This window comes from Chrysochloris asiatica, unplaced genomic scaffold (assembly GCF_000296735.1).
Source record: "Chrysochloris asiatica unplaced genomic scaffold, ChrAsi1.0 scaffold00258, whole genome shotgun sequence".
Lineage (NCBI taxonomy): Eukaryota > Metazoa > Chordata > Mammalia > Afrosoricida > Chrysochloridae > Chrysochloris > Chrysochloris asiatica.
Window position 1 is genome coordinate 3,901,358 of NW_006408776.1, and position 22,199 is coordinate 3,923,556.

Consider the following 22,199-nt stretch of genomic DNA (forward strand, 5'->3'; position numbering starts at 1 on the left):
AACTACCAAATGTTTTGCAGAAGAAAGATGAAGATTTCAGCTCCCATAAAGACTTAACGCCCTGGAAACCATGTACGGTTGCTATGAGCTGGAACCGACTCCACGGCACATAAACACCAACACCAGTCAAATGTTTATATTAGTACACAGTGTACCTTTCTATGTATAAAATATATTAAAAGAATCACTTTCAGATACACTAAAACATCTTCAACATAATAACAGAGTAATAGTAATGACACTGTTTGGATGCATGGTGTTGACAGAGGAGGCAGTGTGCAAGACAACCAGGAACTCTGCGGGGCCCCGATCAGCTTGACAAGGATGACCAAGGAGGAGCAGGCTGACAGCAGCTGCAAACATTCTAGGGAAAGAAACAGGGAAGAAGTGGAGGGTGAAGAGGAGGATGGGACAGAAAGTAGATAGGAATAAAATTCCCAAGACACACAGCCATGGACAGGTGAATGGCTATGGTAGGGGCAGGTGGGTGACTACAGTATATAGTGGCTGCAAAGTGAAAAAAGCCAGATAAAATGTAGGAACTGGATCAGAAGAACAGAAGGCTTTGGGGCACTCAGCCAATGAGTGTCTAGAGCTGTGATTAAGCATGCAAAAAACACATAATTTCCTTCTGGCATGAATCCAGGGTGTTGGAAGGAGAAAGAAGACTTTACAGAGGGTTGGTTCCTAATGGCAGGCTATACATTAGTCAGAAATTTGTAATCTTGAGGAATGCCTGTTTAAACATCAATATTTAAAAATTTCCTATGAAATAAGAAAAAAGACTAGTATACTCACATTGCCCTCAGCCAAAGCAGAAATGACATTTCCAAGAGCAGAAAGTGACTTGTTGATGTTCTTAGCTTCATCCAGTACAGCACCTTCAGCTCCAGTTTTACTAACCTAGACATACGATTTCAAAAGAATAAAACAAAATTACAAGTTTTAAGGGTTCATCAATAAATAGCTAAAATCCCAAACCAAAACATGAACTTCTTCATATGACTTCCCAAGAGTTTACTGTAAGGAACCACTATTTCTGCAATACGAGTCTTGAGAAATTTTGTCAAATAAGAAGTTGTACAACAAGTATGTGATTACGGACTCTAAACATTAGTTTGTGCTACTGAAAACGGTCATTTTACAGGTAAACTTTTAGCTCACTATTAGTCATTTATGCTACATTAGAAAAGAGGAGCTCATTAAAATTGTTGAAGCATAATGTTGATGTTACTACTGTCATATTTGCTTCTTTAGAAAAATGTAAACTAAGTGCATATATTTAATAAGTTGGCTATTCACAGCATTCAGAGATACGTTTTGAAAGATGTGCATAAAACTTGTGAATAGAAGAGAAGATCATTCGAATCATTCTGACCAATCTAATCAGAGGAAACAACATTAAGCAAAACATTGAAAATTGCTGAGAATTTGAACTTATTCTGATATAGGTTAGAATCAAATAGTATATTACTGCAATATGAAATAACCGTTCAAAGAAAAGAAGTATAACCAAACCAGAATGAACTAATGGAGAGTTGCTAGTTTTAATAGGTAACTGAAAATTAGAAAAAATGATACTTAATAAAATTCTTAACAGTGGACATGTACTGAGTAAGGTCTCAATAAAAACAACTTAAGTCAAAGTATCTATTGGATGAACTGGTATATGGTCCAAATGCCATAGTAACCTGGAATTGAGTAATTATTCAGCTTAAAAACTGGCATTAATTGTTTTAATTCTGATAAATATTACCAGTATCAGTTTGATAATGTTTAAAATGCACAATATTAAATACTATATAAGTATAAATTCAATCTAAAGTTTATGAAAATGCTTATAGTAGCTGAAAATATTTTACCTTTTCACTACCAGCTAAATCAACCAGATACAGCTTTCCACTCAGCTTCTGCTCCGTTTGTGTGTTTTCCTGTTTTACATTAATAAGGAATATACTATGACTTCTAGAGCTATGCTCATTCATATCTGCAATGAAATTATATAAAAAACAACTATAAGTAAACAGGGCTTTTCCTTACTAATAATCTCTAAAGTATTATTCCACAATTAATCAACTGGATAAAGGACATTTCAAGGCTGCTTCACACTGTAACCAGTGTTAACAGACCAACTCACTTGTTACTGCTACGTGTCTGTTGGATTTTCCTTCATCTATGGTATCCATAACTTCATCTGGACTACATACAAAACGTTCTGTGCACCCCTGTAAAAGAATTTTTTCAAGTATGTTAATATCCTTTAAAAAAGTATCACAAGGCATGTCTAAATAATCATTCTATATTATGTTATAAATACCTTTACATAGGGAACGCGGTTCTTGTCTTCATGAACTGAAAGGTTGGTCTTTGAAACTAGGAGGTTGGGGCAAGAAAAAAAATCTTTAAATCTCAACAATAATCTCTTAAATTCTATCACCGGCTGAGATTCTTTCATAGTTAATGCAATTGATTGTTTCTTCCTCAAGCAGCATTAAGATAACATGTTAACTTTTAAAAAGATATGAAAAAATCACTATTAAAGCAAGTCCCTGTGGAAATAAGATTTATATAGAACCAATACAGCAATAAAGAATTTCAGACCCCATAGTATAGAATTTAGGATTAGCAATATAGAATTCTAGTCTAACTTCTACCTCCATCCATTTTAAAAATAAGACACTTAAGCCAGAGTGGTTCAGTAGTTTGTCCAAGAACAATGTTATCTAATTGACAGCTGAAAAAAGAATGAGATCCTCAAACTCCTAATGTTCTTATTACCACTTAAGAAGTCCTTATACGTGGACTTTAAACAAGTTATTTGAATAGTCTAAAAGACATTCCACAAAAACTCATTAAAATCTGATTTTAATCATTCTGTCTGCAATAATTTACTGTAGCTCGCTATTCTTATTTGAAATGTTTTTAGATGACAAAGATTTCAAATGTTAAATTGTCACACGTTTTAAGTCAGAAAACTATATTACTGTTTGAACATCTGTCCACATATAGAAACTACAGTTCTTTCTTGGTCAAGTGTAGAGTTAATTTAGTGCTAAAGAACTATTTTATTTTCTATGACTTACTGTGACCGAGTTTTATTTTAAACTATTTTTCTTTGGTATAAATGAGTGATAAAGAAAAGAAAATAATGGTAGGAGGTGAGGGGTAGGTTTGGTTATTTTTCAGTTGAAATAGAAGTTGCTATAGTTTTCTGACTTAATATTAGACTTAGATTGTGACTTTTTAGATTTTCCGTAATACTGAAACACTAAGCATTAGCATGGAGTCCAGGTGTGGCGCTGTGGGTTAATGCGCCAGACTGCAAAGCCATTTGAACTGCAAGTTCGGCGGTTTAAGCTCACCAGGTGCTTCTTGAAAATCCTATACAGGGTCGCTATGGGTCGGAACTGACTCGATGGCACTTAACAACAACAACAAGCATTAGCATATGCTTAATTGTTAGTACGGAGGACTTATTAATGTACTGAAGTTAGGTCCAAGAGAAAGAATAAAAATCTTTCCAGATATTTATAACTAAAAGCTTATTCTAAGACATTCTGCCCATTGAGGTAATGAGATTTCTGACTTGCATAAATGCTTTGTACCTGAGAATAACTGAAGGAAAAGCAGATAGTAGGCTTGCAATTTAAACAAATATACAGCAGTCTTTTGTTTATAATGTAAAATTAAATTTTGCACAAAATCTTTCTTTTGATAGAATGAGTCATTCACAGTTTGTTCTTGGACTGAGTCAACAGATTATCCTTTAAATTCTTATCATAATTTTATTCCGGTATTTGTACTTTTCTTGGAAAGGAATTAAAGGGTTCACAGCTGTATAAAAAGGGTGTTTTGTTTTTCCCTAATGAATTGGACATAAATGATAAATTTCATTTTGTCTTTAAAAAAAAAAAAAAAATTCCGATTTTAAAATGCCCTAAAGTTATGTCAGGAGTGTGGTGGCTTGATACAGTAAGCAACGGACTCTGAACCACAAAGTTGGCAGTTTGCATTTTCTAGCTGCTCTGTGAAAGAAAGATGAGATTTTCTACTCCCACAGAGATTTAAAGCTTCTACAAAGGTTCACTATGAATCAAAGCAACTCAATGACACTTAACAAAATAATTATGTCAATTTCATGCAGGTTATGAAATGGTCTCAAATCTACTACTGAAAAAAATGAGAGGTGCTATTTACAAATGATCCAAGAAAGAGAAGTTAACTTACCATCTAATAGATCTCTTATCTTATCCAAATATATTTCAAAATATGAAACCTACAGGGTAAAGAAATAAAAAAAGGAAAAAAAGATCAGACTGTTAAAATTATCAAGATGATTTATTCACTTACTCATTCACTGAGTATTTACTGAGATCAAGTACCAGGCTATGGGGACAGTTATTAATAAATCAGACACAGCTCATTTTCTAATGAGAAGATACAAATTTGTTCAATTGTATAAATAATTAAAAAAAAAAAAAATTAAAAGCCATTTATCATCATCTAAAATAAATCCGATTACTGAGAAGTAGAAACCTAGAAGTTCTGTAGTAAAACAAACTCTATCCCTTATTTTATACACAAGGAAGGTAAGGTTACTAGAGAACTTGTTTAAAGTCTTGTCACGGCACAACAATGATCCAAGTTTACTAATTCCAATGGTCTTTCAACTATATTTGTTCATACAAATAATATAAAATAAGATATAATATAATCTTTCACCAAGGACTTTACCTTAATATGAAATTCCAAATTTTCATCCATGGAGTAAATATAATTAAAAATATCTTGTACTATTCTTGGGATAATTCCCATGCCATCTGGGTCATGAAGTTTACCCTAAGCAGAAGACAAAACCAGATTTCTTAAGTTATAAAGTATGAATTAAAAACTAAAATCTTCAACTGACAATTTACAGTCAATAGATAATAATTGTAATTGTTAATTTTGGTGGAAATGGCTCTCCAAATAAAAAAATCAAACACAATTGTTCTGTGTAATACTGTATGTTAACTACAAGGCTTATCCAATAGTTCCATTAATAACAACTTTTGCAAAGGAATGTGTTTTAGGAAAAGGTTAGTTTTGTTCCACTTCCATCTGTATTATTTGATTGGTGGTGGTCATGGTGGTTGTGTGCTGGGGCATACATTGCTAGGAGCTTCAATAAGTGAAGCAACATTCTTACCAGAGAAGAGCAGCAGGTATTTTGTTTGGGTGAAGGGGAGCAAGAAGAGTACAAACACAACCATTTTGAACAGAATCATCAATCAACATACTAAAAAAAAAAAAAAAATTCCTATATTATAGGACGACAAAAAAAACAAACTTTAAAACCTAAAATTTTGTCGGAAAAAAAATTAATTTTGTGTACAGCTAACAAGAACTTCCCAAATGTTCATTATGTTCTGGTTATGCTGTCTGATTAAAAAGAAAACAAAACCTACTGCCTTAAAGTAGATTCCAACTCATAGCAGCCCTATGTTGTCGTTGTTAAGTGCCATCAAGTCAGTTCTAACTCATAGATATCCAGTATAGGGTTTCTGAGGAGTAACTGGTTGAACTTCTGACCTTGTGGCTCACAGTCCAGTGCTAATCCCACAGCACCAAACCAGGAGTCCTATAGAAGCCCCCCATATGTTTTCCAAGGCTATAATCTTCATTGAAGCAGACTGTTACATCTTTCTCCTGCACAATGTCTGGTTTAAACCTCTGGATTTTCAGGTGAGCACTTGAAGGCACTGTGCTTCCAGGGATCCTTTAATAAACAAAGCTATGTATAATTTCAGAGATAGGCATTCCTCACTATTCAAATTCAAGAAATGGTTACATTTCAATAATGATGTTTCCACCAGAAAAAGCAATCAAGAGGTAACAAAGATGTTTAAAATAGTAAAATAATTCCACAAACAATAAATGTACTAGCTCTACTATGAACTAGACTGAGGTAAAAATTATAAAATTTACCTCCATTGTGTGTGTCTTCCCAGAGGACGTCTGTCCATATGCAAATATTGTTCCATTGTATCCCTCAAGTACATCTATGAGAAAATAAGAAGGTTTATACTTTAGAGGATTTTTTCCTAAACAAGATTCATAAGAAATTACTTAAGAATATTACTGAAATGTGCATCATGTTCAACCTTAGTGATAAAGAAAACATCTTAAAATTTAATACACACATGACCTTATTTGTTATCCGTGCATGAAAATACTTATTTTTATTAACAATGGTGAGAAAGATTCAATTTTTTACATGAAGGATCCCATCAAAGTCAAAGTATAATACATAAAAGATTCATAAGACATTAAAGGAAATTAACAGGAATTCACTTAATAGTAATTTTCTTAGCAATGATTCCTCTAAGCAATTATTTTTTCTCAGGCCCAGATTAATTTCTGAAGTCAGCAAGAAACAAATTTTAAATTATAGCGTATCATATGTCCATGTACAAGCTGTACTTCACAGTTCTATGTGACTTAAGGAGTACTGCTGTGGCATTGTAGTATAAGCACTGGACTGGTAACTACTAGGTTGGAGGTTCAAACCTACCATTCACTCTTTGAAAGCCCAATACAGGATCGCTGTGAGTTGGAATTGACTCAAAGGCACTTAACAAAAGAATGTGACTTAAAAGAATACTCAGACTATTAACCCAGATATGAACTATTTCTTAGAAATAGTACTAATTGTTGGTAGTTAACTAACTGGTGGTTAATCCCCCAAATCCTGTACCTTCCTCCTTATTTTATCCACCCAGTATAATAAGCCCAGACCTACACCTCAAAATCAATTATCAGAAAATTATAAAATTTTTAAAATATTTAGTTCTTTTTGTACCTTAACCAACCAATTAAAAAAAAAAGGGGTGGGGGGTAAAATGTGACAGGACAAGAAAGGTCCCATGAAAAAGTATACAGTAAAGAGAGACATTTCATATGGTCAACTTACTAGTCACACCACAATGTACGTTGCCATGAAATATACTTTTCTCACATGGGCATGCCTTAGTTAGCCATATGTGTCATCTCTCTGTCTGGAAACTACCCCTCCCTTCTCCTTCCAACTCTGTGTGTACATCCTTTAAAACTAGTTCAGGTTTTATTTCTTCCTCCATAACCCGACTCCCAAATAAACTTGGGTGAAGATGTTCATTTTGTTGTTAAATGCCGTTGAGTCGTTTCCGACTCATAATGACACTGCATAGGGTTTCCGAGGAGCAGTTGGAGGGTTTGAACTACTGACTGTGTAGTTCGAAGTCTAGTGCTGATTCTATAACGCCACACCAGGATTTCATAAGCTGACTCCCAAAATAAACCCGAGTAAGATGTCCATATAGTATCTGCATTTAATTATAACACTTACCACTATGTATTTTAACTGTCAATTTATTAGTCTGCCTTCCTCACAAGCCTGTGTACTCTGAAGGGACTTCTAGGACACCTTCACAGTATCCCAAAGAAAAGAGGGTATGTGTGTCAGAAAGAGTATTTTTGAAGCAATAATAGTTCAAAATGTCCCAAATCTGACAAAAGACATCAATCTATATATCTAAGAAGCTTAGTGAGAGAATTCCAGCTAGGAAAAATCCAAAGAGATTCACATTGAGACCCATTATAATCAAATGGGTGAAAACCAAAGATAAAGAGAGAACCTTGAAAGCAGAAAGAACAGAATCATTTACATATAAGGGGATCCTCAATGAGACTGTTGTTAAATGCCATCTAGTTGGGTTTTTGAAGAGTTGCTGTTAAGTACTGAGTGGGTTCCGACTCACAGCAACCCTCTATAGGGTTTCCGAAGAGCAGCTGGTGAGCTTGAACTGCTGACCTTGCAGTTCAAACGACTTTGCAGTCTGGAGCATTAACCCACAGTGCCACACCAGGACTTCTTCTCAAGAGTTGTGTTGGTGGGCCGTGGAGTCGATTCTGACTCATAGTGACCTTGCATAGGGTTTCCGAGGCTATAAATCTTCACAGGAGCAGAGAGCCACATCTTTCTCCTGTGGAACAGCTAGTAGTTTCGAACTGCTGACTTTGAGATTAACAGCCTGACTCATAACCACTATGCCACCAGAGCAACTTTTCTGAAAAGTAGGGCTGGTGAATTTGAACTGCCAACCTTGTGGTTCAAACAGACCTTTCAGTCGCTTACTCTATAGTGCCAAACCGGGTATCCTCAATAAGATTAAGTGCTGACTTTTTCCTCAGAAACCAAGGAGGCCAGAAAGCATGAAATGTAACATATGTAAAGAACTGAAAACCAAAACCATTAACCAAAAATTCTTTATCTGGCAAAACCATCCTATAAAATCCCAGATACACAGAAATGGAGGGAGTTATCAGGCCTGCCTTGTAAGTAATGCTAAAGAGAATCTATTCATTAAAATTGAAGGACATTACACAGTAACTCGAATCTACACTAGAAAACAGATCTCCAGTAAAGATAATTCCATAGGTTAAAAACATAAATGCTAGTTTTATTGTACTTTTGACTTGTTATTCTACTTGCTTTGTCCTATATGATGTAAAAGGCAAATGTATACAAAATAATGATAAATTTATATTTTAAGTAACAATATATAAAAATGTAATTTATGACACCAGTGACCTAATGGGCATGGGAGTGAAAAAGTGGTATACCAACAGAGTTTTTTTGTTATTGCAGTTAAGTTGGTATCAATTTAAATTAGGTTGCTAAATACAAACACATGGTTTGTTAAGTACCGTGGAGTCGGTTCCGACTCATAGTGACCCTGCACAGGGTTTCCGAGGCTGTAAATTTTTATGGGAGCAGAAAGCCTCATCTTTCTCTCGCAGAACAGCTGATAGTTTCAAACAGCCGACCTTAAGGTTAGCAGCCCGATTCATAACCACTACGCTACCACAGAAAATATCTAAAAGTTTAAATGCACAGAAACACGTTAATTAGTGGTTATCAGAGACTGATGAGACAGGGAAATAGGAAGTTATGGCTTAAGGAGTACAAAAGTTTCTGTCTGGTGTGATAAAAAGCTTTCAGAAACAGACTGTAGTGGCAGTTGCACAACATGGTGAATTTAACTAATATCAATGAGTTACACACTTGAAAAGAGTTAAAATGGAAAAGCTTTTGTTACTATATTTTACTACAGCAAAACTGTATTTTAAAAGCTAATATAATCTTATGTATGATAAACACTGGATTGGAACCATAAGAACCTTGGAAATCTACAAGATTGCTGAGTCAGGAGAAATTAACCGGCAGGCACTTAACAATAATAACATACTCTTAGGCTGTAATGACAAAAATGTATCAAAATCAAAGGATGTACAATTTTGAAACTACAACACAGGCAATACTGCCTGCTCCTCTTTGTTATAGTCATTTACAGAATCACTGCCAATTTATTAGGTGCTGCCAAGTCAGTTCTGACTCACAGCGACCCTGTATAGGGTTTCCTAGGTTGCCAATCTTTACAAGAGCAGAAAGCCTCACCTTCATCCCTCAAAGCAACTGGTAAATTAATCACAAGTCAATACTTCCTATATTTATGAACCCTATATAGTGTCACTATGAATGGAACCAACTCCACAGCTCATAACCCCCACGACCACCAAATTGATGAAGACCTTACCATCCAGCTCATTGTCTCTTCCCAGTATCACTCTTGTTATAATTTTTGGTGATTTAAGAGTCTAGGAGCTCTGGTAGCGTAGTGGTTACGAATCGGGCTGCGAACCTTAAGGTCAGCAGTTCGAAACTACCAGCTGCTCCGCGGGAGAAAGATGAGGCTTTCTACTCCCGTAAAGATTTACAACGTTGGAAACCCTGTACAGGGTCGCTATGGGTCGGAACCGACTCGACGGCACTTAACAACAACAACAACAACAAGAGTCTAGGAAGTAAATGATGCCACTGACATACCATGGCCTCTCAGATTCTGGATCTCTTTTCCCCAGATCTTGTCCTTCACTTCTTTAGACATCAACTCCTAAGGTCATACCCTAATATTTTCATTACTAACACACCACCTCTGTATCTCAAATTCAAGTATCCACCTCTTATTACTTCTTCTTGTATCTTGATTCCAATAAAGCTCTGCCCCTACTGAGATCTATAATCGACTAATGCTATCACCTTTTCCTTGCACATTCTCCCCCACCCTCACTCTCTGTGATGACTTCACTGCCTGGACTATGGAATTACATGAGAGAACATGTGTATTCCCTGTGTCACATTTATAAACCTACTTGTTGCTAGCCATAAAATTCTGCTTTCTCTCCTACTATTCTTTGATGCTAAAGGATAAGCACTGGCCTGCTAACTGAAAAGCTGGCAATTCAAAGTCACCAGCTGCTCCTAGAAAACCCTATTTACAAGGTCACTATGAGTCAGAACTGACGCGATGGCATTTAATAAGAACATGCTAAACTGTTGGTGAGCACATCTAATACCAACCACTCCACTTTTATACTGAATCTCAACTCCTATCCCCTGGCAAATGTCATAAAAAAGACAGTTTCTGTCTCAAGTTAAAAAGCACTTTAAAAAAAACAAAACAGTCAAAAAGTGGGATGCTGGCAGTGGTTATGTGCCATGGAGTTGGTTCTGACTTATAGTGACCCGGATTAGGGTTTCTGAGGCTGTAAATCTTTACAGGAGCAGAAAGCCTCATCTTTCTCCCATAAAACAGCTGGTAGTTTCAAACTGCTGTTGAGGTTAGCAGTCCTATTAATAACAACACTACCAGAGCTCATTCAAAGACTGGAATAAATTGTGTATTAAACAAAATAGTGGCTATTAAACTGTAAAATCCCTTAGAGATAAAAGATAATCTTACCTATAGTAAGTAGAAGCAAAGTCCAACCTAACTTCTCTATCATTCTATGGTTTTAGGAAGCAGAAAACCAAAAACTATCCTAGTATAAGGAGCCCTGGAAGCATAGTGGGTTAAACAGAGGCTAGCAGTTCTAATCCAACAGGCACTCCATGGGACAAAGAAGAGGGTTTCTGCTCCCATAACGTATGGATTCCTGGTGTCCTGCTTTAGGACAAGCACTGGGATTCAAGGTTGGCTTGAACTGCAAGGTCGGTGGTTCAAAGCCACCAGCTGCTCCTCAGAAACCCTATACGAATGAGCTGGACATGACACAATAGCACTTAACAAAAGAGGCTAGTAACAGCACTAACTGGGATGCATAAGCATTTCTCATTCCTGGTTGTTGTGGTTATGAGCTGTGGAACTGGTTCTGACTCATAGCAACCAGTATAGGGTTTCCCATAAATGGCTGGTGGGTTTGAATTGCCAACCCTGAGACCATCAGTCCAGTGCTGATGCTACACCACCACATGAGGACTCCTCTCTCATCTCTAGTAACCCTTGATAAATTCCTCAGGCTTTCTCTGCTACCTACAAGATAAGCCTTTGGAGAAAGGAATAACACTGAATGGAAAAATGGTAAAGACTGCCAATTTCTACTTCCTTTTAAAAAGTTTTATACACTTGTCTAGCCATTTTGTTTTTATGGTCATGTTGTTTTATTTCTACAATTACTGTCTCAGATAATCTCCTGGGAAAAGCGAACAGAAATGTATTTTCTAAGAAAAAGTATGCAACAGTGCAATTATTCTAATTATAAGAACATTTTTCACTAAAAGATCATAAAACTTTACTTATTGCTGGAACAACTCAGCAGGCTCAATACATTTACCTTTAACAATCTTCTTTGCGCAGTCATTATATACTTGCTCTTGAGATGTACTTGACTGGAATACCCGATCAAATGCATAAGGCTTGGACTGGAAAAAAAACAAAAACAAGTAAGTATTTCAATTCCAAAAATTAAAGGTTTCTAAGTTCTTTTAAGATTGAAGTTGTCAAGGACTTCATTCTTCTTGAGTCAACTATCAACACTCACAGAAGCAGCAGTCAAGCAATCAAATGACGTATTGCATTAGGCAAATCTGCTGCACAAGACCTTTTTAAAGTGTTGAAGAGCAAAGATGTCAGCTTGAGGACTAAGGTGCACCTGACGCAAGCCATGGTATTTTCAACAACCTCATATGCAAGCAAAAGCGGGACAGTGGATAAGAAAGACCATAGAAGAATTGATGCTTTTGAGTTACGGTGTTGGAGGAGAATATTGAAAGTGCCATGAGCTGTGAAAAGAGCCAACAGATCCATTTTGGAAGAAGTACAGCCAGAATGCTCCTTGGAGGCCAGGATGGCCAAACTTTTGTTTCTCATATTTCAGACATAGTGTCAGGAGGGACCAGTCGCTGGAGAAGGACATAATGTTTGGTAAGGTGGAGGGTCAGAGAAAAAAGGAAGACCCCCAACGAGATGGACTGGCAAAGTGGCAGCATCAATGGACTCAAACGTGGCAACAGTAGTGAGGTTGGCTCAGGATCGTGCAGTGTTTCGTTGTGCTGTGCATAACGTTGCTCTGAGTCGGTACCGACTCAACAGCACCTAACAACAACAAGTTCTTTTAAAGGTGCTGTAATGGTTAGGGTTTTGAGTCAACTTGACTAGACCAGGATTTCCAGAGGTTTAGCAATTGAGATGTGCTTTATTCCATGGTGATGAAACCTAATACAAGCACAGTATGATGAGTGGCTATGAGCAACCAATCAGTTGAAGTGACACTTCCCTGGGGGTGTGGCCTGCTCCCAATATAATGAACATGTGGGAGGGGATCTCTTTTCTACTGGGGACCTGGGACCTTGCAGTTTATAAGTCATTTCTTTAATAATGAACTTCTCTCTCTCTCTCTCTGTCTCTCTCTCTCTCTATATATATATATATTTGTTGATGTTGATATGTGCCATGGAGTCGGTTCCGACTCAAAGCGACCCTGTACAGGGTTTCCGAGGCTGTAAATCTTTACGGGAGCAGAACGCCTCATCTTTCTCCCGTGGAACAGCTGGTAATTTCGAACTGCTGACCCTGAGGTTCACAGCCCTATTTGTAACCACTAAGCTACCAGAGCTCATAATATATATATAAAATATTTCACTGGTTTTGCTTCTCTAGAAAAGCCAGCCTAAGACAGATGCCATCATTTGTCTAACCTTCTACAGGATGTGTACCACACATTACTTCATGTCACTGAATCTCTGAATGGAAGCGATCTTAACACCCATTGACACTGAGTCTATGCTGACTCACAGCAACCCTGTAAGACAGGTAAGATGGCCTATAAGCCCCAAGGCTGTAAATCCTTTCTAGAAGAAGAGTGCTACATCTTTCTTAGGTAAAGTTGCTCACAGATTGAAAACAACCAACTTTAGGTTAACAGTAGAGTGCTTTAATCACTACACCACGGGGGCTTCTGGAAGAGATCTTACTCACTGCCCTGGAGTTGATTCCAAGTCCCAGAAACCCTATGTAGGGTTTCCACAAGGATTACTTCATGAAAACAAGAATGTCTGTTTTGGTCTTTGGTATATTCTCAGAAATCAACACAGCAATTATCATTATATTGTTGTCTTTAAGTGCTGTAGAGTCAGTGTCGACCCATAGCGACCCTGTAGAGATTGTCCAAGGAGCATCTAATGTGCTTGAACCGCCAACCTTGCTGTTCAAATGGACTCTGCAGTCCATCGCATTAAGCCACAGCATGCACCATTCCAGGACTTGGGAAAAAAAAAACAAAAACCTTACAACACTCAGTATTCCCAGGAAGTCTCAAATCCACATACTAACCAGGACAAACCCTGCTGAACTTCTGAGATTGGTCACATTCAGGGTTGTATGGCCGGCCCTACACTCAAATTCGCTTCACCCAAATATGGCTGAGTGAATTTTTGTTTAAAGTGCATATATTCTATAGGCACTGAGAATTTATTTTCAATATAAATCTTTTTACTGATAAGGAAACTAGAAGTCTGCAAGGTATAAAAGTCACTAATGGCAGTATTCAAAAGCAAATCTCCTATCTCCTAGTGCAGGGCTCCTTCTACTATTCCATTTCAGCTTCTCAGTTTCCTACAGCAGTTTTTCAACTCTTCATTCATTTATCAAACATTTACTGATGGCCTGCTATATGTCATCTACCATGGTGAACAAAGAAGCTGGTAGCATAGTGGTTACAAGTCAGGCTGCTAACCACGGTCAGCAGTTTGAAATGACCAGTTCTGTGGGAGAAAGATGATGCTTTTCTGCTCACACAAAGATTTATAGCCTCGGAACTCTCTCCTCCCTGTGTCTATGTATGTATGTACTGTGGAGTCAGAACTGACTCCACAGTACATAATCACCACCATCATAGTGAACAAGACAGACTTACTTGCTTTCTTGTTGCTGTTAAGTGCTGTCGAGTCATTTCTGACTCACAGAGACTCTTTAAAGGGTTTCCGAGGAGTGGCTGGTGAATTTGAACCATCGACCTAGCGGTCAAACAGAACTTGCGGCCCAGTGCATTATCCCACAATGCCACAAGTAGACTCACTTTCTTAGTGGAACTTACGTAATAGTGGGGGCAAATAGACAAGGAACTAGACTACTGATCCAAGCAAAAAAAAAAAAAAAAGAATTCTGAGGGTATACAATCAGAGTACCTGAGTCGGGAGGGAGCAGAAGACTATCCAGAACCACTCTCAGGCAAGGCAAGTTTAAGCTGACCACTGAAATAATGAGTAATACAACGGGGTTTCAAAAAGTCCACGAAAAAATTCCGTTCTTTTGATTCCATTTTCCCACAAACTTTTTAAAGCCTACGTGTAAGTAGGACCTAGTTCACTGTATTAGTTTCTGGGTGGTACAAACGGTTAACATTTCAAAAAGGTTTCAGTTAGCAGCTTGGCTTCTAACTGAAAGGATGGAAGTTCAAGCCCACCTTGGTGTTACCGGAAGGGATATACCCTCCATCCAAGCTAAGGCAGGTAGATTTCTTCATTTAGAATTGCTAGTTGCAATCAAGTTCCAACTCATGACAATCCCAAGTGTGTGTAGAGCAATGCTCCATAAGGTTTTCAAGGCACTGATCTTTGCGAAATCAGATTGCCAGGCTTATCTTCCCAGGTGTCTCTTGTTGAGTGGTTAAACCCATCAACTTGTCAGCAAATAGTTCAACACTAACTGCTGTACCACCCAGGGACTGCCAATGATTTGGAAGTGAGAAGTCCATTATTATAGCTTCAATTTTCTCTGTGAGGTAGAAGCAAAGGTTATCTATAAACTAAAAAAGTTATAGCATGTTTTGGAATTCTGAAATAAAGAGGTAAAAAGATAGGAAAATAGGAATTTCAGAAAATGAAAATTGAGACAAGTCTAAAAGAAATTTTGAGCCCAGTCTGTATCTCCTAGGTTGAATGATTTTCCTAAAAAAAGCTCAACTATCTAGGTGCAAAAAAAGTACAGAGGGGCATGGAGCTTCTGTGCTGTGAGGTGGGTTCCAAATCAGTGACTCTGTATAGGGTTTCTGAGGCTGTAAATCTTAATGGGTGCAGAAAATCTCATCTGTCTCCCATTGAGTGGCTGGTAGATTTGAACTGCTGATCTTGTGGTTAGCATCCCAAAGCATAAGCCACTACATTTACACCATTTATTCTTCATGTTGTTTTTGTTAAGTGCCATTGAGTCAATTCCGACTCAGAGCGACCCTGTAAAGGATTTCCAAAGAGTGGTTGGTTGAGTTTGAACCACCGACTTTGTAGTCCTCCGTTGCTTATCCTACAGTGTTCACACAAGGACTCCTATGTACTTTCTACAGTCTCTTCTAAAGTACAGGAAGGAAGTTGGGCCCTGAAGATAAAAACTCAATCATGACCCCAGAACAAAACCCTTAACAATATAGAATACAGTACTTCTTCGATTTTAACTGAAAAAGACCTTATAGTTTAGAATCTATCTCTTATAATCTCATTCAACAAAATTTAGAATTACAGTAACAATGAAGTAGACATTCCATAAAGGGCTATTAGCCATTCTCAACTCCCCTTAGACTGGAAAAGCAAACACTAACTTGCAATTAGTAGCCACGTTACCCAGCTCTATATTAGCTATGAGGTCTTTAGAATAAAATAAAAATATTTTTTGATAAAAGGGATCATCTCAGCTAAGGTTGCTCCAGCTCCTTCTTGGAATGATTGTCTACACCTGTAGCATCCACCTTGTAAATATCTTGTGATATATATGATGGAAAGTCAACAACCAAGAATGGCAGAATATAACAGTCAAGTTCTTGAAGCAACAGCGAGAAAGTCCTATCTCAGACTTTTTGTTATGTCAGAGAAACAACTTCTGTATTTTTCACTATTAGATGTTTTCCCTCTGCAGTTGAAAGCACTCATGGTGGATACACTAAGATGACCTCATTTGGGTGTCACTTAATTAAAAATAGGCATCTATGTCTGATTAATCTTTAGCTATGACATAACAAAAACTATACCCTTTTTGCCGAGATGCTGAGACAATGGCATCCAATTCTTCAGGTACTGCTAAGAAAAGACTACCTTCTTACTGACTGGACAAGATGTATGCATGACACTCATTTTTAAAACTCAAGAACAATCAACATGTAAGTATTATAGTATATTGTTATATTTTTCTATGCAAAAACAATTTCCCCTCTATCCAGCACTGGACTGCAAACTACAAGGTGCACAGTTCGAGACAGTCAGCCACGCTGCAGAAGAGACAAGAGACTTTCTCCTTCCCCAAAGATAGACTGTACGGTTCAAAGAAAACAGGGCAAGCCTGGGTAGAGTCTCACATAGTAAACTAAAAAGTTGTATATCAAAAACCCAAACAAACCCATCCATTGTCACCAGGGCTTCTCACAGTGCCCCTAGAGGACAGACTAGAACACTCCACAGGGTTTCCAAGGCTGTGAATCTTTACATGTAGCAGACCGCCTCAGCTTTCTCTCTTGGGAATGTCTGATGGATTCGATCTATGACCTTACATTTAGCACTCCAATGTTCTACCCAATGCATCACAGGGCCCTTTAGAAGCTGTATACCAAGATCTAAAACGCATATGTTGTTGTTGCTAAGTGTCATCAAGTGGATTCGGACTCATAACAACACTGTATAGGGTTTCCAAGGGGCAGCTGATGAGTTTGAACCTCGGACTTTTAGGGTCAAATGACCTTATGTCCAAGTGATTATCCTACAGCGCCATACAAATACTCCTATGTTGGTGTTAAATGTCACTGAGTCAATTCCGACTCATAGAGACTCAGCATAGGGTTTCCAAAGAGTGGTTGGTGAGTTTGAACCTCCAACCGTATGGTTCAAACCAACCTTGCGGTCCTGCGCTTATCCTACAGTGAGTGTCACGTCAGGATTTCAGTAGTCACATGGTGGTGGTGGTGGAGTCGGTTCTGACTCATAACGACCCTGCATAGGCTTTCTGAGGTGGTAAATCTTTACAGGAGCAGAAAGCCTGCTCTTTCTCTCGTGGAACGGTTGGTAGTTTTGAATTGCTGACCTTGAGGTTCGCAGCCTGACTCATAACATAACCACTATGCTACCAGAGCCCCTTCCATTACTCATATAAGTGAAGTGAAGTGGAGATAGCTGAAACGAGCCAAAATAAAATATAGAACAAAGTACAATTATTATAACAAAAATTAAGTGATCCAAGTTATTTATAAAGATTTGCCAAAAATAAATAAATAAAATGGTAAAGCCTGTCTAGTATTATATGTAGCTGTTTACTCTAGCATCACTAATAACCAATATGCAAATTACCATTTTAAGCTTATGAAAATGAGAATATTTATGGTCAAAGACTGAAAGGTAATAGTCAAACACACTAAGGAAGTGGACTGAGGGAATTTTTTTTTTAGAAGTTTACAACATTATTAAACAAGAAATTAGTTTAAATGCTTAGCATTAAATTTACAAAATAGCCTTGAACTTCATTCTAAACTAAATTATAAGTTTTAATAAGTAAGGCAAATATTTTGATTGGAGACAGCCATATTTATGGACTGCCTTGGCTTCCTGAGATTAAACACAAGATTTATGAAACAAAAAGCTTACTTTCTTGCTTTTATAATTAAGGAGTCCTGGTATGTGTGGCGCCATAGGATAAGCACTTGACCTCAAGGAAGGTCTGAGCTGCAACGTCGGTGGTTCAAATTCACCAGCTGCTCCTCAGAAACCCTATACAGAGTCCTATGAGTCGGAACCAACTCAGCAGCACTTAACAACAACGGCCATTCTACCCAAAATGCACCCTGATCTCCTCTGATCTGGGAAGCTAAGCAGGGTCAGGCCTCAATAGTACTGGATAAGAGATCTCCTGGGAATATTGCATGCTGTTGCCTTTAGGATTCCTGCTGTGGCACTGTTAAAATCAGCACTGGACCACAAACCACGAGGTTGCCTGTTCAAACCCACCAGATGCTCCTCTGAAACCCTACACAGGATCTTTGTGAGGTGGAACAGACTCCACAGCGCTTTAACATTTTAATTAACCATCTTTCAAGTAAATTAAACAAAAGAAAATCAAATATCTGGACAATAACATTTAAAAACCTGGTTAATTGCTTCTGTAAATGACTGCATCCGTTGACCTGAGACCTGAAGAACTGAAGAGTGCCTGGCTAGGAGCTCTGGTAGTGCAGTTACGAATCGGGCTGCGAACCTTAGGGTCAGCAGTTCAAAACTACCAGCTGTTCCCAGGAGAAAGATGAGGCTTTCTGCTCCTGTAAAGATTTACAGCCTTGGAAATCCTGTACAGGGTTGCTATAAGTCGGAACCGACTCCAAGGCTCCTCACCACCACCATCACCACCACCACCAACCACCACCACATTATTGAGGAGTCCTGGCGTGGTGCTGTGGGTTAATGCGTAGGACTGCAGTCGTTTGAACTGCAAAGTCGGCGGTTCAAGCTCACCAGCTGCCCCTTGGAAACCCATACAGGGTCACTATGAGTCAGAATTGACTCAACAGCACTTAACAACATCATCATTATTGAAGGAGTGCAGTAGCTCTGTAGGATAAGCAATGCACTGCTAACAGTAAGTTTAGCAGTTCAAGCCCACCAGTTGTTCCAAGGGAGAAAGATGAGACTTTCTAGTCCTGTAAACATTTAAAATCTCAGAAACTCTATACAAGGTTGCTAAGGAGTCAGAAGTAACTCAAGATCGCTTAACAACCACAATCATTGATTTTGATTAAGAATTCCGTAGAAGAATCCTGATCAAAAGGTGGAAAATACAAAACAGAAATTTAAATTCCCATAGACTTCAGACTTCCTGGAGCCACGGAGGGTGAAACCCACCCCCAACCCCCCACAAAAAACCATTGTCCTGAGATAATCTTTAAGCCTTAATAAGCCAAAAATATCTCCCCCTGAAGTCTTCTTAAAACCAACTGTAGTTAAACAGTTATCTGTCCCCTCTGATTGAGAATATGCTTTCATCAAGATTTACGGCCTTGGGAAACCCTATGGAGCAGTTCTGCTTTGACCTACAGAGATGTTAGGAGTAGGAACTGACAGGCAGTTGGCAGTGGGTTGGGTTTTTAGGTTTAGATGGGTTCCAGACAACAGCAACTAGAAAAATTAGCTAGGGGGTGTTAATTATATGTTAATGAGGGAAGAAACAACTCTAGAAAAGGAGAGTGAAATGTTGCAATCAAGGTCACTAAATGGTACACATTCTTGTAGTTAAGTGCTTTGGAGTCAGTTCTAACTCACATTACCCTGTATAGGGTTTCTGAGGAGTGGCTGGTGGATATGAACTGCCAACTGTGCATTTAGCAGTTTAGTGTTTATCCTACAGCGCCACACCAGGACTCCATATAAACTGCTGAAATGGTCTATGTTTTGTTATTCATATTCTCACCACCAATATAAACCAATTAAAAAATCACATATGAGAGATCAAATGGTCAACTATTACGCAAATCAAAAGTTAAGAGGGCAGGCAAACAAGACTGTTAGAAGTAAAACTCCAAAGTGGAATTAATGAGAATGCTGACAAACCACGAAAAATGTAACCAATGCCTCTGAGCAACTTGTACAGTAATTGTTAAATGGGAACCAAATTTGCTGGGTAAACTTTCACCAAAACACAGCATTATGTAAAAGAAAACAAACCAACAAAAAGAAAAACCTGGTTCTTGCTTTGAAATGTACATTATACAACCTGATTTCTATGTATCTTGGAAGATATTCAAAAGTTTCAGATTTCAATTTCACAAACTCAAATCACAAAATGGACTCACATCCGATTAAGGTACCAGGGGAGAAAAGCACATAGGACCAGTTTTATTATCTGAACTGCAACCATACCTTAGATTTCTTAACAGAAGTGATTCCTGTTTGAGTCTGTTCAGACCAAGCTGAACACCAAATATGGTTATGAAGGACACCCTTCTGGCAGTGATATGCCTTCCTCTGGAATTCTGCATAGTGACCTTTTCAGATAGTTGTTATTGTTAAGTGCTGTCAATATATTAAAGGTGGCACCGTCTCCGTGTTCAATCTTCATTCCCTACTTAATCAGAAGGCTCAAACACTACATCACCATTCACTGTTATTGTAGTTAGGTGTCATCGAGTCAGTTCCCACTCACAGTGACCTTGCATAGGGTTTCTGAGGAGCAGCTGGTGAGCTTGAACCTCCGACCCTGCAGTTCAAACACTAAATCATCATTCACTAGGAAAGGAAAACAGTGTTTTGATTTAGGTACGGTATAGGACATGATGATCTAATAATTAGTCTAATTTCAATGAACTACAACCGTCTTAATTTTTGTCCTGGCAGCTTTTAAGTTTACCATACAATGAATGTTGATTAGCACAAATAATGATGCAAATGTTTATGTTACACTTTTATGATGTATGTTGTTGCTCAGAGCCATTGAGTCGACTCTGTATAGGGTTTCTGTACACGGTCGCTATGAGTTGGAATAGACTTGAAGGCACATAACAACAACAACATATATATACTTCCACACTAAAATGATTACCAGTTTCCTAAAAGCCAACCATTCATTAGTGACTGATGGACAACTCTAGTAACCTACCCATTTTTGCTAATATTGACATTTAAATGGATTTATTTACATTACTATGGAAATTTTCAAATAAAAAACAAGTAACTTTTTCCAATGGAAACATTCTAGAATAAACATAAGATTCCTGTAGCAATTACTTGTTTTCTTTTAGCTCTTTCCTTATATTATGTCATATTCAGGCTACATCAGAAGGATGAATTCCAATCTAAATACATTGTATGAATGCTAAATATTAGCATTTTAAAAGAACATCAGTGATACACTTATAGATAATGCATAAACACCAACCAAATCTGGAGCAATAAGGCATTCTTAATGCAAGTGTGAGAGGGAAATAGCTTTTGATGTGTCAACTACTGCTGTAGCTGAGTAATCACAAAAACTAAGAAAAGGAGTAGCCTCTTGTTTGCCAACTAACAACCCAGGCTTCCTCTGATTCTATGTAAAATATACCATCACGAAGGAAAAGGATGACTACTTGGCCTCACTATGATGTCATTTATAGCAAGAGTTGTTTGTGAACTTGTTAACAAGGAATGATCAAGATAGTCTTCACACAGTAGTAGTTAGCAGATAGTGACCTAATGACTTGTTTGCCAAAGTCTACTCAGAGGGCCATGGAGTTAGGGCATTCATTTGGACACCTTTACATTCAGCCTTAAACAACTTTACTAGTGTCCTGGTGTGGCACTTTGGGTTAATGCACTGGACTGCACAGTCACTCTGATCTTCAAGGTCAGCGGTTCAAGTTCGCCAGCTGCTCCTCAGGTCCCTGTGGGTTGGAACTGACTCAATGGCATTTAACAACATATGTCAATGCTTTCCATTATCAACGTTGTCATATGTCTTGTGACCTTTTTGCCCTACTTCTAAACAAAACTGTCCAAATTAGATGGCAAATGAACACAGTAAAGATTAGAATGAAATGCAATGCAAAAATTAATGTAGAAAAATGTTATGCCATATGGCATTACCAAAAAATGTCATAATTTTTAATTTTTAGCCATGGTTTACTGTTATGAATGCAATGTAATTGTTCATTTCTAATCACATTTTGAACGGGAATGCCATTTTCAGACCTTTCAACACCAAATGCACTAATCCAAACTCACTGCTATCAGGTGGAGTTTGATTCAGTGACCCCTGTATTGGAGGAAGCAGAAAGCCTCATGTTCCTCCAGGAAGCAGCTGGCAGGTTTGAACTACGGACTTTGTGGTAAGTAATCTAATGTT

General features: G+C 37.9%; 1 protein-coding gene across 1 annotated transcript in view; it reads right to left on the reverse strand.

Annotated features, from left to right (window-relative positions):
• KIF5B (kinesin family member 5B) overlaps positions 1-22,199 on the reverse strand; it is a 42,906-nt gene that overhangs the window by 19,170 nt on the left and 1,537 nt on the right. The window contains exons 2-9 of the mRNA XM_006874036.1: positions 11,695-11,782; positions 5,968-6,041; positions 4,735-4,839; positions 4,228-4,276; positions 2,318-2,373; positions 2,138-2,225; positions 1,863-1,987; positions 799-903 (exon numbers count right to left, since the gene is read on the reverse strand). Coding sequence (XP_006874098.1) covers positions 799-903; positions 1,863-1,987; positions 2,138-2,225; positions 2,318-2,373; positions 4,228-4,276; positions 4,735-4,839; positions 5,968-6,041; positions 11,695-11,782 — 690 coding nt within the window. The remainder of the gene's footprint in view (positions 1-798; positions 904-1,862; positions 1,988-2,137; positions 2,226-2,317; positions 2,374-4,227; positions 4,277-4,734; positions 4,840-5,967; positions 6,042-11,694; positions 11,783-22,199) is intronic.